The following is a 17,500-nucleotide window of genomic DNA, read 5'->3' on the forward strand; positions in this document are numbered from 1 at the left end:
ATGGCGTCGATGATGGATCACCCAGTGGACTTTGCGCGGAAATATGGTTCCCATATCCCTCGCGTTTTTGCCATATTAACAGTGACAATATTACATGAAATTCAGCGTAAAACACTAGTTTTGAAGAAAATAAAGGATGTCTGATTCAGAAGTACAGAATGGCTTTCCACCAATGAAAAATGACCTAATTTTGCGGGCTGCTCGCGGGGAAGCCACTGAACGCGTTCCAATATGGGTGATGAGACAGGCCGGACGCTATCTCCCAGGTGAGCGGCGATGACATAATTTTACAAACTTGGAATGGATCGCATGTCAGCTTGAGCAAGTACATCGAGGAACGTTGTGAAAGTATCAAACTATTTCTTAGGGACTTGTTATCGATTCCTACTTTTTCTCCCAATCATGCGAATCTTGTGCGCAAAAATATAATAATTTACAATTACAGAATTTCGAGGACGAAAGAACCCTTTTATATTAAAGCAGCACTAAACTTAATAAGTTAAGCAGTGATTCGCATTTTACTTTTCCCGTCAAATTGCAAAATAATCTTACGTTATCATTTGCACATACATTTCCATCTTTCCTCAAATTTACCTTTAATTAACATGGGTGTCCTGTGTTCAGACAGACTACTCCTGCTGGGTCCTGTATATCCTCATCCTTCCCTCCCCCACGAAGTTTTCCTTTGACTCCAATTTAAGGTTTAATTTATCTTATTCACAACCAGTCTCGGGAGGAAAGTGCTTTTTGCCTTTCAGAATTTCTGAAATTAAAGGCAGAAAACAATGCAGACTTCTTCAAGATGGTACAGACTCCAGAGCTGGCTTGTGAACTCACTCTTCAGGTCAGTGAAAAATAATTATGAATGGAACGGAATGCATTAATTAATTATTTATTTATGGTCACTGATTTCAGCAAAACCTTGACATTCAAGCAGTTTCGACCTCATTTGTTACTAAGGGAGGAGAGGGTGATCTGAATGGGGGAGATTTTACTCAACTGAGGCCAAATTATTTTAGTCATCAGTGGGGAACCTCTCAGGGGCAAAAGCATTGATGTAAAGCCTTGACTTCTACCAAGGAAAAAAAAATGAGGTCTGAGGCACCACCCACTCTAGATTATGTCAAGTGATTTATTTGACCATTAGGTAATAATTATTTTGTTTCAACAATTCTTGCAGCCCATAAGACGATTTCCTCTGGATGCAGCTATTATATTCTCAGACATTCTTGTAATACCCCAGGTTGGTTTATTTTGTCGTTTAAAGTGAGTCCCCTTTTGGGTCGATCATAGACCGAATGCATAAATGGTGGCCAAAAAAATATTCTTAAATTGTTTATGTGCTAATTAGACTTACTAGCCTAATGTTTGCATGGACAAAATACAAAAGAAATGTTTCTTGAGAGCGAGGCTAGTCAGTCTAATTAGCACATAAACAAAATAATATTTTTTTGGCCGATATTTTATACATTCTGTCTATGGGCCAAAGTTTCCATGAAAAAGGAAGGCTGGTGATCTCTGACAGTTTTGAATTTTGATTCAACAAGTGCATCACAAAATGGAAGTTGGTTGCTAGGGACATCCACTTTCCAGCTATATCCTAAATAAAAATGGGTCGTGGCCTAAGCTTACACAAGGCATTATTCTAAACAGTTTACACTTGAAATTTCAGACAAAGTAAAACAAAATAATAGCCACATTATGAAGTTCTTTTCTTGTTGCATATTTTAGGCTCTTGGAATGACAGTTCAAATGATTCCAGGAAAGGTAAAATAGCTTGAAATACATTTGTATAGAGTAAACATGTTAACAAAACAAAAGAATATAAAGTGTTGTTATACCCTTAACAAAATTTCAGTATTATTATATACTCTCAGGGTCCAGTATTTCCAGATCCTCTGAGAGAACCAAGTGATGTAGAGGTCAGTTTTGCTTTGACATTAATAATTTTGAAACTGCATTGATGATTAACTTCTCACTCACCGAGCGTGCGGGCCGTACTGGGGAATATTGGCCCGAGGTCGTGGCAGTACGGACCGAGCGCAGCGAGGTCCGTACAAAAACGACCGAGGGCCGATATTCCCCAGTACGGCTCGAGCTAGCTCGGTTAGTAAGTAGTTTATTATATGGCTTTTTAATTACCTTTTGCTTTGTTTTTGCAAGCCCGTAATCGGCCCGTGGGCATTACGGGAGAATAATGCCCCACAATTCAGTCACAATTAGCCAATCAGACCGCGCGTTATATCGGCTACAAACACAAGCCATATAATAAAGTCCTTTAATACATAAAAAAAAAATATCTGATAATGTTTTTTTCCGCAGAAACTTAAAAAGGAAGTCGATCTTGAGAAGTCATTGGGATATGTGTTCTCTGCTATAAATCTGACAAGGAGAAAATTGGACGGAAAAGTTCCTCTCATTGGCTTTTCAGGGGCACCAGTAAGATGAACCTTCCATACTTTGTTTTGGAATATTTGGTTGGGTATAAGGGGCATTGAATTTTGTCTTTCTGGAAGCCATTGTGTAAAATTGTTAGTCAAGGGTTAAAAGAGATCAGAAGAAGATAAAGACCATGATAATCGTGACAATATTGTGATAGAGATGGTGCTGCGATGATGACGACAGTGGTGATGGAAATGATGATGATGGTGTCGATTATTATGAGAAAGATGATGACTGCATGCTGGCGTGCTAATTAAGGATTATACCCGTAGCCCTTGCGGGCTACAGGTCAATAGCCCATGAGGCAATTAAGCCGAATGGGCTATTATCCGTGGCCCTTGAGGGGGAAGGGTCTAATTGTTTTAGTATCACCCAACTAGTCAGACAGAAAAGGCAATAATAAAGTTAGCAAATGCAAGATGAAGAAATATTTATTTGGGAATAAAATAAAAGAAAGCATCACGCTTTTCGCTACTCGAGGACTATTAATAGTCCTCTAGTAGTGTAGCCAATCACAATGCAGCATTTGCATTAGTCCACTTGTTGGGTGATACTAATGAAGATTAACAACTGCATAGAGCTGAGTTGAAGGTGGGTGCCCAGGATGTCCAGGGGCCTCCACTGTGATCAGCTCCCATGGCTAGCAATCCCCGCAACCCAGCCATGAGACCCCACACAGAGACATCCGGGCACCGGTTACCCGTGATAACAGTGGGAAAAAAGGGGAGTAGAGGGAGGGAGGGAAGCAGAAAAAAAAATAAGGAAACGATTATAAACGCTGAGAACAACCGCTAAAAACGAAGGCCGCCCAACACTCTCCCAAAATAGCTCCAAATGGCCACTACACTGAGACCGCATGACCTATTTGAGCCTGTGCACATACAAATAAACCGCTGACCCCTGAGCAAACTGCTCCATTGTGGACCTAAACGCACAGAAAACTAGACTAAGTATCTCTTTGTTGTTAGCTTGGTTAAATTGCATTTAATCACATTCTTTGAAAAAGGAGACAACTAACCTTGTAAAATAAATTTAAATAAAATTTTTCTGGAAGTACACCAAAATAATAACCCATTGACCCCTGGGAGTGAGACTTAAAAGAGTTTACTCTGTTAAATGCCAGACAATTTCACTTGTCAACTGGGGGCATCCTGGGGTCCCTGTGGAGTGAATGGGTTAAAGATGTAGTGAACATTCAATAGCCAACTGCGAACCTGCAAGAGCTAGATGCCCTCAATGCAAGAGCTGGATACTCTGACCACTGAGCTACTGGAGACTCTATGGTAATTAAGCAAGAAGTATCTGTTGGCTTTGACTAAAACTGCATCACACAGCGTCATTAGTCAAATCAGTTCTATGTTAACCCTTTCACACCCGAACCGGCCTGAACTGGCCAGACAATTTTACTCGTCAATGGGGAACCCCTAGGAGTCAATGGGTTGATTAAAAAATAAATTCATCCCTACTTCCTGTGCCATATGTAGCCCCGTCCGACCTTCCTCTTGCCCCAGTGGATCTGCTCACTGCAAAATGAAGCAGCAATTTGACTATTTTTTCTGTCATTTTTTCTTTAGTGGACACTCATGTGCTATATGGTTGAGGGAGAAAGCAGCAGAACCTTTAACAAAGCACGGAAATTTCTTCGCCAAAATTTAGAGATTTGTCAACGGTTGCTTCAACAGATGACAGATTTAATTATTGATTATTTGGTGTTACAGGCCCAGTCTGGTGCTCAGGTAGTTAAAAAATGATCTTCAAAATCTCATTAATAATTCATGAGCCTATAAATAGCCTATCAAAACACTGATAAAACATCACATGCATGAGCTAATTCTGATGCTAATATTCTCCTCTTACAATTTGAACCATGATTGTTCTGAGTCCAGAAGGACAGTCACACTTTTTGTGGAATGTTTTTGAGAGCATTTTAAAAAATCGCAGCACATTTTATCGGGTCTAAAAAGCACTCAGCTACGCCTCGTGTTTTTAAACCCGATAAAACAATGCTGCTCCTTTTTTTAAACAAAATTTACCTCAAAATTGCCATTCAGCTAACAATTCCAGTTTTTCAAAATATAAAAATCATGCAGAAAATGGAACACATTTCCAGGTGGGAAAATTCTAGCCAATTATGTACAAGGAAACGTTTTGCCCTGCCATTTTGAAATAATTATCTATTCAATTTTCTCTGCATTAGGGAAAACAATTTACTGCATACTATTATACTACATACAGAGAAAAAAAAATTTACAGTCAACTGCAGTGGGGGAGGACTAGAAGGGAACATACGAACCATTTGAGCTAGTCCACTATTAGTATGCCTGGATGTGAATGGACCTTTTGAACAAATTTCCCACTTATTTATAAGTTCTTGAACATCATATCAACCTCACTTGTATGGAAAATGATAAATTATTTTGATTCTATTCAGTTCAATTCATTACCTCAAATCCCCAGAATTTTTGGTCAAATGGAAAGCACTCTGGGTTTTGCATTGAATCTTATTGTTTTTGACAAACATTTCTCAACCAAAGATGTAATCTTTTGTTCGTCTTTACCCTCAGATGCTCCAGGTGTTCGAGTCTCATGCTGAAGTTATTGGTTATGATACCTTTACCATTTGTTCTTTGCCATATCTTCGGCAAATAGCTCAAAAAGTAAAAGAAAAGTTAGGATCCGATGCTGTTCCGATGGTGAGAATTAAGTTAGGAAATGAGAGGGTCTGAAAAGGGCTTAGGGATGACACATATGATAAGGATGATAGGAGCATTCGCGCTCTCCGCCAATGTGTTCCAAGTTTGATTCCCAGACTTGGCATGATATGTGGGTTGAATTTGGTGGTTCTCTTAACTCTGGTCCAAGAGGTTTTTCCCAATAATATAGGTACTGTGGTTTCATTCTTTCCTCCAGGGAATATTTTGACTGCTGGTAATTAAGACATTGACTTGTGTCGACTATTAATTCATTCATGACCTTTGGCATAGTCAAATTTCTAATTGGTGATGTAGCAGCTCTAGTAGCTTATAATGTGAGCAGTGATTCACTACCTTAAGCCACAGTACCAATATTATTAATTTTGTACATTTTTTGACTCACAAATAAAAGTTTGTTCAAAGGCCTCTGGGGATGTTAAATGGGAAACAAAAAAACGTTGCTGGGTTCCAATTTTTGATACTCAATGAAAAGCAGTTATAGTAATAAACTGTCACGACAGCTAGGTCATCCTTTTAAATCTCTGTCCCACTTTTCACCGTTGTAGAGATCCCCCTTCCTGCTGTTAGTGTTTCGTCTCCCATATCCTGTACCCTTCTCACCCCTTCTTCTCCCAGAACCCCCCCCCCCCACCCCCGATGACCCCGCCCAACATTGTGATTAATCTATTAAACTGAACTCTAAGATTTTCATCATTTTTAATAATTAAGCTTGATATATATAATTCCATTAGAGAACATGATAATTTAGACTGTTGAAATCCAGATGTCTGTCTTCTTGTTGCAGACAATCTTTGCCAAAGGTGCGCACTATGCTATCAGGGAGCTCTCGCAATCTGGATATGATGTCGTCAGTTTGGACTGGACGGTGTCCCCTCAAAATGCAAGGTCAGATAGGATGAAATTAACAATGGGATAATACATGTACCAGGAAGTGTGTGGTGATCAACCAAATAAGCCCATACGTGCAATTATTGCAAAACCCTAAGTTGCTTCAGGTTGGATCAAAAAGCACAACCTTTGCTCCAATGACAGTGTTCCAAGGTCAATGACATAACATCAAGTCTCAATGAGAGATGATCATCTGAACCTGAAGCTGATTCCAAGGGTGCAGGCAGCATGATCTCACCGGCTTTTAAGGACATTGATGTTGCAACTTTCATAACCACAGGACCAAAATGAATGTCTCTGCAAATATGATTTGTGACAGTTGAAAAGTTGTACTTTAGACTCAACGTGTTTGTTAAGGGTTGGATATTAAATTGCTCTTAGACTTCCAACCTGGAGAGAGAAGCTTCATTAAGGCATTTACACCTCCTTGTGGAACTAGGCTGTAATGGACTCATGAATGAAGGGGGTAGTTTCTAAAGAAACTGTGGTGCTGCATCGGTGGGGAAGTAGTATACAAAAATTTGGTTTTATCAACAGAGTTGATAATGTAAATTGGCCACCGTACAGAGGTTCTAAAAGCTTTTAGAATCTCTGTACGGTGGCCAATTTACATGTACATTTATCAACTCCGTTGATAAAACCAAATTTTTGTAATCTGACCACCTGCTCCCGTCTGACCTTGTAGCTCAGTTGGTAGAGTGGCGGAGATCTAACCCGAAGGTCGTGGGTTCAATTCCCACCCTGGTCAGAGTTTTTCTCTGTCCTTGTGTGGGCCCATTTCCATTGGTAGGGCTAACGCTCGCATGGTTCATATGGGGTAGAAACTTAGCACTTCACATTACACTCTAATCAGTTAAGTCTGTTCAAATATAAGTGCTACACGGCCAACATTTGCAAAAACATAATCCTTTCTTGTAGGTAACATGGTTGTAATGGTACACACTTTGTGTATTAATTGTGGGATTAGCTTTAAAAAAACACAATCAAAAGGAAAAAGACAAACAGAAAGAAAATTTTCAAACTGGATTAATTTTAGTCTGCTGCATAGAAAGATCTCAATTTAAAAAACGTATTGCAAACTGGAGCTTTTAACTGGCTTCCATTTCTAAATTTTAATTTGCAGCACTCTAACAAAAATAATTTATTACATTACACATTTTTTCACTTTTTCATTAATTTCTGATTGTTAGTATCATTAAGTTTTATTCATTTTATGTACAGATCTCTTGCACCAACAGTGACCCTTCAAGGAAACCTTGACCCAGCCTGCCTTTATGCAAGTCATGTAAGTGGTGATAATAATTATTTTGTTTCACACATGTCTGTTCTCCTGGCCATTGGAAAATATATATTACACAAAACAAAATGTTAACCCATTGGCTCCCAGGGGTTCTCTATTGATGAGTATAAAATCGTTTAGCGTCAGACAGAGTAACCAAGGCACCAACCATTTCGTCCCGGTTTCACATAAACTACTGCAAAAATTTCATACTCAGTCTGGTACAACTTTAGTTCATACAGGTCTGAGTTCATCCCATTCTCATGTAAATACCCCCTTAGAATGCAAAGGAATGACTTCCTATTTCCTACTGTTTAGCCTGTGTGAAAAGGTTGCTGGATCTAGCCACCTCAAGGTTTTGCAAATGTTGAAAAAGAAAGGATACCAACGTGCATCCCAAAAAATTAATGTTATTTGTCATTTCAAAGTCTCCCCATCAATCAGGTCCTAGTTGTTCAAACGATGGATAGCCCTATCCACCGGCTAAAATAATAATTTATCACTATCCAGTGGATAAGTCATAGCGAAACCAACGGCACAGTGGATAGTGAATTATCCTTTAGATAGCATTGTCTTTTGAACAACTGGGGCCAGAACCCCTTACCTTTAATAATGTCCTCTTTTCTTCCTCGACTTTGATATGGATACATTATTAATTCATTAGATCAATGGGTACTGTTGACTTGTTGAAAGCAGCTGCATAAACCAGAAATCTAAATGTTTGTTATGAATTTTCTTTTACTGCAGGAAGAAATCAGTAACACTGTCAAGAAAATGCTGGAAAACTTCGGAACTCAGCGTTACATTGCTAACCTTGGCCATGGAATGCACCCAGATCACGAACCAGAAAAATTAGCCACTTTCATAGACACTGTTCATTCATACTCAGAGAAAATGAATGAAAGAAAAGCATCCTGATGTTGCTGATGTACAATTACTCTTTCACCCTTCACACCTAGCGCAAAGGCCTAAATTTCTAGATTAACATTAACATGTCAACCATGTTTTCCAACTAGATAAAGAATTCAAAAGTGAAACTATTTAATGGTTAATAAAGTAATTATTTTTGTCACAAAAAGTGTGACTTGTACTCTTTTATTACTATTTTGACATGTATAATTATTTACAAATGCTACACAAAGTTAGAGCAGCTTTTACACTTTGCATTAACACGAAAGAAGTGTCTAATTTGTAATCTCGTTGGTCAGTCTTTACCAGTCTAACTGGTGGCGAGTGGTCATATAACACTCACATAACCATGAAAGGGCATTGCATCAAAAATGTCTTGGATTCTCCTAACCGGTTATTATGATTAATACACCATGACTTGTAACCAAGATATTTTACTGCATCTACTTGATGATTGGATCCCCATCTACTCTGATCGGCTAGTTTGCCATTTTGACCACTGTGACGACGAATATCGTTGTTGATAAGAGTACAGACAACATTGAACCACTTTCAATTTGTTAAATAATCTCTGAGTAATGAGGCTTCGAAAATTCGAAATTTTACAAAGAATGCATGGGCTCAGTTCTTGATGACAAATAACTCGCTGATCGTTATCAAAGCCAAAAGGTTTAAAATTGGAAATTTGACTGAGTTTAAAGGGGCCGGTTTTACGGTTTTGCGCATGTCTAAGCTCTGGCGCTAGCAGTTGTAAATTTTACGGTTTCTTACTGAACCAGATGATGTTAATTAAACACAATGAGTATTAAAGCAAATACACTGAATGACTAAGGCCCAAATTTGGTGGAAAACACTGCGGGTTTACACAGAAAATATCGAATTTAGTTTTGATCTCAAATTTATTGTACGGGTCGAAAATTTATTCTACGCACGAGTTGTCATAACGCACAAGTAATTTATTCGCATGCAGTAGGTTCATAACACAAAGGAAATGATTACAAAATTAATTCCAATGAGTAATTCCACTTCTATGGCATTGCTTCTGTTTCCTGCATCAGTGCTTTCAATTGTTTTAATAACAATGGAATTAAAAGGCCTGACGTGACAGTTTGCCCATGCGCAGAGATGTGAAACTCTCCCTTTAACACGGTCGTTCTTGTACGTTTTGAAGTCAATATTATTTGTGAAAAGCATGATGCCTTCTGTAAGGAAACGCATATATTAATGAGACAAATGCAAACAATGATATCAGCAAGATTCGCCTACAGGCAGCCCCATAGCTGTATTTAGTAGGAGGATAAGGGTTTATATTGAGGGCTCCCTTAATGGGCATTTAATGGTTTGAATAAAATGACTGACACAACTAAACTGTAAACATAACAATTTCTTTCCGAAATGGCTGGCAGCTGAAAAGGTGAGCAGGAAAAGGTGAGCAGCCAAGAAGTTGACTTTTAAGTCGTGGGTAACATACCAATAAAATGGTAATTGAACTGAGTGGAGTGCAATTTGGTCTGAAATCACAAGCATGATTTCAGACCAAAATTACACGACACGAAGTTCAAGTATCACTTTATTACATCCATTTAGAAATCACACAATAATCTTAATCACGAAATTACAGGATTTTAATAAGTGCCAATATTTTATCAATTCAGTCGGCAACAAAAGTTGGAAAATTGGGAACACAATGGTTTTCTTTGTGTTTCGTTTTCCTGCAATTTGATTGATTACCTTAAACAAGCCTTGAAATCAGATTGGTTGTTTTGTTTTAGAGTTCCTTTTTTTATTGACTGGAGAAATGGTGTGATTTAGAGCCAAGAATAGTGCGATTTGGGAATAAGATTGCACTGCTGAGAGTGATTTCTAAATGGATGTAATAAAGACAATAATGGTATTATTGTAACATTATTTTATAATAATAATTACATGTACCATCATAATTAAGACCGTCTACAGATTTCCCTTTCATGCTCTTCCCTTTGGAATCTTGCTTGTTCAAATACAAATTGAAAATTTTTTTCAAGGACAAAAGTGAACATAATTGTTGGTCCAGGAGTAGTAACACAAAGCAATGAAATGTCACAATCTCAAAACTACACTTTATAGTTCAGAGGCACTACTCGGGTTTTATTAGAAGCCGGCACCCGGGTACTACCACCCGTCTATGTAGGCTGTCTGCAGCCTTCGGCGTCTGGAGGATCGCGGGCGCACCGAGACGCCCACGGCTGGAGACTGAGCCTACCTGACTGATTACAGTAACCCGCCTTTGCTCAAAGGAGGTCTCAAGATCAAAAGGCAGACTATACAAAGGGGTGCCGGCTTACTTTACTCTATCACAAGGTCCCTTCTACTTTAAAACTTAATGAAACCCCTGACTACTTGGAGTGAAATAACAGGGGCCCGCAGATCCAGGATTTTCTACCTTTATTTCGTCCTTTCATGATTTTTTAGCTGACTTGCAGTTATTAAACTTACAAACATCAGCAAACATTCCAGTGTCTAGGCAAACAATTATCATTTTTTGTTTTCAAAACCTTTTATGTCCTTGTATTAAAGGGAATCCAACCACAAATAAAGTTCCTGCCCTTTCTCTAAATCGAAATACTCTAGCTTTAGCTCTGTGTGAACCCTGGATACCTCTGTTATCTGTTCTGTGAAACATCAATCTTTAACTAAAATATCTTTTCAGACTCCTTGGATTCAAAGCCAATATCCTCAACCATTGGGGCACTTTCTTCAGCATCTTGTTCAGTGACTGTCTTGTCAGAGGCCTGCACTGGTCTAATCTTGGGTACTTTTTCTTCGACCACTGGACTGAGATCTACTGACTCAACAGGACCTGACGCTTTCCGTTTGGACACATCATGGGATTCTTGAATTGCAAATTTCGTTCTTTCCTTTTGTTCTTCATTCAAAGCATTCAGAAGTGTAACAATTTGTCGCTCCCGAACGCGTTCATTTGCATCTCGTTCTCTTCCAGCTTCATTTAGCCCGTCCACCAATTCTCTGACATTCACAACTTGATTCTCAATCGCCTTTAAGTTGGCTTGGAAGTTACCAGGGAGGGCTGGTACAGTTGCGATTGTGACAAAAGGTAGCCTCACTTGCATTCCACTTATTGTAAACATACCAATGATGATGATGAGGATGACGGCAATGAATACAAATGGCTGCCACTGGACGGGAACTTCCCTGAATAACGCACGGAAACTTTTACCAATGGCTTCAGCGATATGTTCAAATGGCTGAGCAACAATGCTTGCAAGAGTAGCAGATATTGCCTGTTAACAAAATAACAAGCTACTGTAAGCTACAGTATTGTTTTGTGGTGCTCTTATTGTCCTCCTTGTTCAAGCTCTCTATCATCATCATCATAGTAAATATAAAAATGTAGTTTTAGTGTATACCAAAACAGTGGGTAGCATAATGAAGACATGCTCTGCTACCCAAACTCTAAATGTCCTTTCCCATTGAAATGTGTTTCTGTCTGCTCCAACCGGAGCTGGGAAAAGTCTGACCTTTGAGCTAGCCCCATAAGCTTTTGATCGCTTACTTGGAGAGGATTGCAATGCTATCGTCTTCATTAATGTTTCACTGATTTCACCCATAGCTACTTATGAAAGATCTGGTCTTTAGCCTCAATTGTTCAGGGGTTTCAATAGAAGCCGGTTACCGGCGGTATACCGCCGCCTGCTTTGCCTCACACCACCCGCTAGTTTGTCTTGATTTTCACTAAAAATCCTATCATAAACTTGTCAAACTGCCGCCTTCAATGGGCTATCATGGACGGCTATTTCAGAAGTTATTGAAACCCCTGATTGTTGTGGTATTAGCGCGTCATAATGTGGGAAACAATTGTCCAAAACAAGAGTTGAAGGACATTTTAAATCTTAAGACTAGTATTATAAACTGGTGTCTGGAAGTCCCGAGGCGATTCTTGACAACTATCAACACATTTTTTCATCTACTGAGAGGAAAATAATTATTTTAAAATGTGTGTTAACAGTATCAGTTTGAGTTATTGTATCGCTAAATGGTAAGTTTCGCTAAGAGGCACAGTATCTCCACTTCTATTCCCGATCTAGCATGTCTTTTAATCCCGTTCTAGTACGTCTCCCACAACTGAAGCCTACCTGATCTTTTATGAAAGAAATCAATTGACTTTCTTGACGATTCGAAGCTTTCCCTTACTCGTTAATGATCTTCTAAACTAGTGTTTAGTTTCTATCAGCACAATTTAATACAGCACAAAGTGTTGGTCCAAAAAGTAGCACTGGAGATCTCCTTTCCAAGCGGCAACTCGAGATTGAAATAAGCTATCGTTTCATTTCGTCTTTCTTTCTGATACATCTATCGCACAAAGTAAACAAATCCCCTCTTTTGATTTCGAAGAAACAAACCTGTTCGGTTGTTTTCAACTTTCTAAGCAAGAATCAGCATAACAAAACAGAAGCACTGGATCCTGGTGAAGGATCTTATCAGTTATTTAATAAATATTTTAAAAAGCTATATAAAAAGAGCAAGGCTGATATAATGGTGAAGGAATATATTGAAGGCATACATTTCCTTCACCGTTATATCAGCATTGCTCTTTTTAGCTTTTTTTGATTGTTTTCGTCGGATTGCGCCATTCAAGTGCAGAACTTGCCAATGATGTCATCCCCCTTTTGGCGCGAAACGAAAATGAAAACCTTGCAAGCCAAACAAGTCGACCTCTCCTCTCGCTCATCCGCCTCAGTCCGAAAAATCACCTGAAATTCTCGTGAGGTCGACTTGTGGCAAGTCTATTAAGTTAAAATAGCCTCTTTCTGCTATATTATCTCACTGTTTTAGCATATGTTATAATAAAATTTTGATACAACACACACTCTGAATGGTTAAAACCGCATGCTTTGTGAGAGTACAGATGCACAGCTGAGGACGCCACTCATAGGATTTAGAAAAAAAAGTTATCTGAAAATTTTAGCCGAATGTGTGAGGAAATTAAGAAATTCTTTATTATAAAAAGTAAAGAAGCCTCACCTGAGAGCTGTTCTGTTATAAATTACTTAGGAAGGGGAAAGAGCACACTCAAGAAGAAGGAAAAACCCTTGACTATGTCTTGTGTTTCCCCTACACTTCTTTTGTGCTCTAAACACTTCCTGCGTGCTTTACAACAGAACAGATGACAGGCAAGACTTATTATTTTGTTAACTAAAATGTTAACTATTCAACTCAGGGTCAGTGGCTAGTGAATAGTTGTTAAATATGGTATACAGATCTGTAACCAGTAGCAGTCTCCCCATGCTTTCATCACTGTTTGCTGTTTGCCAGTACATTGACTAAAGTTAATGTTCCATAAACCTTAATACAAAAGTCATTAAGGGAGGGAATAGAGTCCTGAAGTGTGACGTCATAAAAATTTAAAATTGTGAAATTATGGAGTTTCTCGGGGTATTATGGAAAAACAACATCCAAAAGGCCATCTCGCCAAAAATTAGCATTTCGGGAAAAATAGTTTTTGAGATATTAGCCTAGTTATGCTCTGACGACTCCATACAAATCCTTCTAAATTTGACTCAGTTCATAACATTAGGAAACAAGTCAAATTTAGAAGGATTTGTATGGAGTCATCAGAGAAAAAACTGGACTAGTATCTCCAAGACAATTCGCCCCACAATACCAGTTTCTGGCAAGTAGGCTTTTCAGATGTTATTCTTTCAAGATAACAAATCCCATAATTTCAAAAATGTAATTTTTTCTGACGTCACCACTTTAGAACTCTATAGCCAATATCCCAAGACAACAGAGAATAACAATTTGGAATATCGCGACTGGATGATGGGAACTCCAAACCAAGAAATAATGAAATAATATTGAACCTTCCACACAAAATTGGTATGGTGAAAGAGGAATGTTTTCTGCAATCACATCAACATGTAGATGAAGCACTGGTCAATAGCCAGCCCGCTAATGGTCAACTGGTAACAGATAACTGACTGTAGGTTTACTACCACTTCATTAATTATTACAAGCTGTAGCTGCAAACAGTTGTGAAAATTTATGCAATGAAGTATCATTTACATGTGATTGATGTATTGGACATTGGTAGCTGTAATACTACTTAAAAGTACCATAATACTTTTAAGTAGTCAATTTGTCAATGATGCTGGTGATGAACTGACAGATGTGTTGCGAGGATGTCATTACAAATACACAATAACCACCATGCATGGGATAATTGGCCGTTCCGAAATTCAGCAGGGAACTGGGGCGAGTTTCAAATTTTAACTAATCGATAAACTGACACTACCACATAAAAGATCATGTTGAGATTAGTCACTTTGCCAAGTATGGTGCTTTTAGGGTGAACCGAGACCAAGTTATGGACCTTGAAACATGGTTCAAAATCCATACAGGCGTCTCTAATTTTGATACAGCGTCCCCCAAAACCATAATTATTAACTCTTAAAATTTTTATGATTTCCGTGATACTCTTTAAAACGGGCAAACATAGCGATTTTCATCGCAGCTTCTTTCAAATATTATTGTAGGTACATGACAGGATTTTACAGTTGTCACTAAACTGATAAAAAATATTTTAGAGTTTATATGGTTTTAGGGGACGCTTTGTCAAAATTAGAGACGTTTGTAAGGATTTTGAACCGTATTTCAAGGTTCAAACTTGGTCTCGGTTCACCCATAAGGCAACATACTTGGTCAAATGACCAATCTTAACATGATCTTTCATGTGGTGGTGTCAGTTCATCGATTAGTTAAAATTTGAAACTCGCCCCAGTTCCCTGCTGAATTTCAGAACGGCCAATTAAACATTAAAAACTTCACGAAAATGCAAGCAAAACTCACCCTTGATGGAGACACTTCCCACATTGGATCAACAAGCAAAGTCTCTTGGTATTTAACACAAGGGTCTTGAGAAAATGTAAATGTGTTTGTAAACCACAGTTTGAAATAGTCAAAGGGATGCACCTCATTGTCAGGTCTGCATTCCTTGGGAATATCTTTTTCCATTTCTGCTTGTTTCGTAGCAAATGATTTCCTGTATAAATGATACCATTCCCAAGGAATGCTGATAACAAAACACCAGAACAAAACCAACCAAACCTGTGATCTCCACGTTAAGTTTGTGTGTTTTTCAAAAATAACAGCAGCACAGATCACCAAAATGAATGCAGCTACAAAAAGAAGTGCCTCACTCGTGAAAAAGACATGAGATGTGCCCCAGTTGGAAAAATCAAAGATATCATCTTTGCCTTTAAAATTTGATATAACACCCATAATGACCTCGCAGACATCGTGTACATTGCCGTCACCTGAAATAACAAATTTTTCCAAAGAGGCTGCATCGTCTTCCGAAGCAGTGATGATGACTTCATGAGCTCCATAATCCTTAATATTTCCTAAGAGAATTCTAGCAACTTTTTTGAAGTAAGGAGTATCGCATGATGATGCATTAACCACAGTTTTTTCACTGCAGGGCTGACATGGTTGTGGCATTTTCTTCAAATCTCTCTGACACTGTGAAAGCTCTGTCTGTGTCCTTCCACAACCAGCTTGCTTGTTTTCATCATAATGGCCATTTTTGGGAAATCCCTTTGGGAGATGCAAATATGACACAATCAAATATAATTTTTACCACATCATTGCTCGTAAATCTCACAATCTGATTTGACTAATTTCGGCATTCTATTACTTAAAAATTAATTTAAAATTGATATTTATCTCACCATGATCATAATCTGCATCACTTGTGCGTGCGTGTATGTAATAATAATAATAATAACAGCTTTATTTAAGTGTCAATGGATTAGCGCTAGAGAACTAACTGGGGACATTAATGAAATTAACTCAAATCAAATCAAATATCGGTGTTTGCGGAGAGGGGAAAACCAGAGTACCCGGAGAAAAACCTCTACAGCTCAGAGTAGAGAACCAACAAACTCAACCCACAAATGAAGCCGAGTCTGGGAATCAAACCCAGGCCACATTGGTGGGAGGCGAGTGATCTCACCACTGTGCTATCCTTGTGTGTATCCATTGTGGTATCTTCCGCACACTATTTTATTGTGTAAAGTTAACCTGTAACCTGGCTCCCTTTTAGCTTTCTAGTTGTTCTAAGTTATCTATTTATAAAAAAAACAACGTAAAATATGGGTGCAAATAAATCTTGTTGGTGATGTCATCTAATTTGACTTTGTAGATAAGAGTCTAGACAAAGCTGCAAAGTTTATTGCAGATTTTGACTACTGTGATGACAAATACAAGTATTCCTGCCGATAAGAGTATACTATTAGACAACACTAAACCACAAACGATTAATTTGTTAATTCGTCTAGGATGAAATTGAATGACAATGACATTGTCAATGCCATTCTAAACAGTCCTTCTGAAGACTACAGTCACCCAGATGATCTTACTTCACCTAATTATGATATGACTCCTGGGTTCAAACCATTTAAGACTTGGTAATATTGATCAATATTTTTTTTATGGCTAGCTTTTTGGAAAAGCCCGGGCTACATTGCACTTGTTGGATCAATAATATTAGAATGTGTAGCATGCATGTTTGATGACGTAACCCTGACCAATGTTGTATTGCATTGACCAATCAGACTTAAGGGCCCAATCTTACATCTGAGAACAATGAGCAATCCAAAATGGTGGAGGTGGACTAAGGTGACTAAAGTAATGCACTTATCAGCTGCCATCCCAGGGAAGACTGGATATGACCTACCCAACACTTTCCAAATTGCGACCAAGAGAAAGGTGAGTTAGTTGACATTTCTCTTATAAATCTCCCTTTTTGTTAGCCGTCCTTTGCTAACATAGCCAAAATATTTTACACAAGAAAACTACAATTTTTTCTATGCTTATCTTTTGACAATTTGATGTTGAATTATTTGTTGCTTGAATTATTCATATGTTCTACCTGAGTGAGAATGCAGTATGTGACCTATGTGTGACCTTGAATAGGTATACATGTGTTCTCATAATAGTTGCTTTTTAAGGCGATATTTATAAAAAAGGCTAATTTAAGTTACTAAAAATTTTCATCATCACTGATGAGGACGGTATGGTCAAAAACGTTATGGTTTCTCAAAAATTTTAGTAACTTTTAACCTTTTTGATAATCATTGAATAGGTATGTTTATTCTTTTCCTGGGTCCTTTTTCACTGCGACAAGAGCAAAAACCAATTCATGGTAAAGTGTTTCTCCAATGATTTGGCGAAAATTGAATGGAAAAAGTTGACGAGGAGGCATTGAACG

At 38.2% G+C, this 17,500-nt stretch overlaps 3 protein-coding genes across 3 annotated transcripts in view; 1 reads left to right on the forward strand and 2 right to left on the reverse strand.

Annotated features, from left to right (window-relative positions):
* The window catches only part of LOC138024163 (ATP synthase subunit delta, mitochondrial-like), an 8,823-nt gene extending 8,789 nt beyond the window's left edge, over positions 1–34 (reverse strand). Inside the window, exon 1 of the mRNA XM_068871270.1 lies at positions 1–34. This exon is cut by the window's left edge and continues 153 nt beyond it. The gene's annotated coding sequence lies outside the window, so the exon portion shown is untranslated.
* A 34-nt stretch (positions 35–68) lies between these two features.
* On the forward strand, positions 69–8,401 carry LOC138022983 (uroporphyrinogen decarboxylase-like). Its single transcript, XM_068870020.1, has 11 exons — positions 69–266; positions 759–844; positions 1,181–1,243; positions 1,732–1,767; positions 1,878–1,922; positions 2,323–2,439; positions 4,017–4,178; positions 5,007–5,135; positions 5,941–6,041; positions 7,266–7,329; positions 8,071–8,401. The coding sequence occupies exons 1-11, from the start codon at positions 137–139 to the stop codon at positions 8,239–8,241; spliced, it is 1,104 nt and encodes a 367-aa protein (XP_068726121.1). The 5' UTR covers positions 69–136; the 3' UTR covers positions 8,242–8,401.
* A 2,238-nt stretch (positions 8,402–10,639) lies between these two features.
* The window catches only part of LOC138022982 (chloride channel CLIC-like protein 1), a 7,631-nt gene continuing 770 nt past the window's right edge, over positions 10,640–17,500 (reverse strand). Inside the window, exons 2-3 of the mRNA XM_068870019.1 lie at positions 15,079–15,825; positions 10,640–11,513 (exon numbers count right to left, since the gene is read on the reverse strand). Coding sequence (XP_068726120.1) covers positions 10,905–11,513; positions 15,079–15,825 — 1,356 coding nt within the window. The 3' untranslated portion in view covers positions 10,640–10,904. The remainder of the gene's footprint in view (positions 11,514–15,078; positions 15,826–17,500) is intronic.

Source organism: Montipora capricornis, chromosome 11 (genome assembly GCF_036669925.1).
Source record: "Montipora capricornis isolate CH-2021 chromosome 11, ASM3666992v2, whole genome shotgun sequence".
NCBI classification, from domain to species: domain Eukaryota; kingdom Metazoa; phylum Cnidaria; class Anthozoa; order Scleractinia; family Acroporidae; genus Montipora; species Montipora capricornis.

Bases quoted from the DNA above. Each gene is read 5' to 3' on its own strand.
- LOC138022983 (XM_068870020.1), top strand. From the start codon at position 137: ATGTCTGATTCAGAAGTACAGAATGGCTTTCCACCAATGAAAAATGAC. The intron at 1,244-1,731 runs GTTGGTTTATTT...TGCATATTTTAG, and splicing joins ACATTCTTGTAATACCCCAG to GCTCTTGGAATGACAGTTCA. The intron at 1,923-2,322 runs GTCAGTTTTGCT...TTTTTTCCGCAG, and splicing joins GAGAACCAAGTGATGTAGAG to AAACTTAAAAAGGAAGTCGA.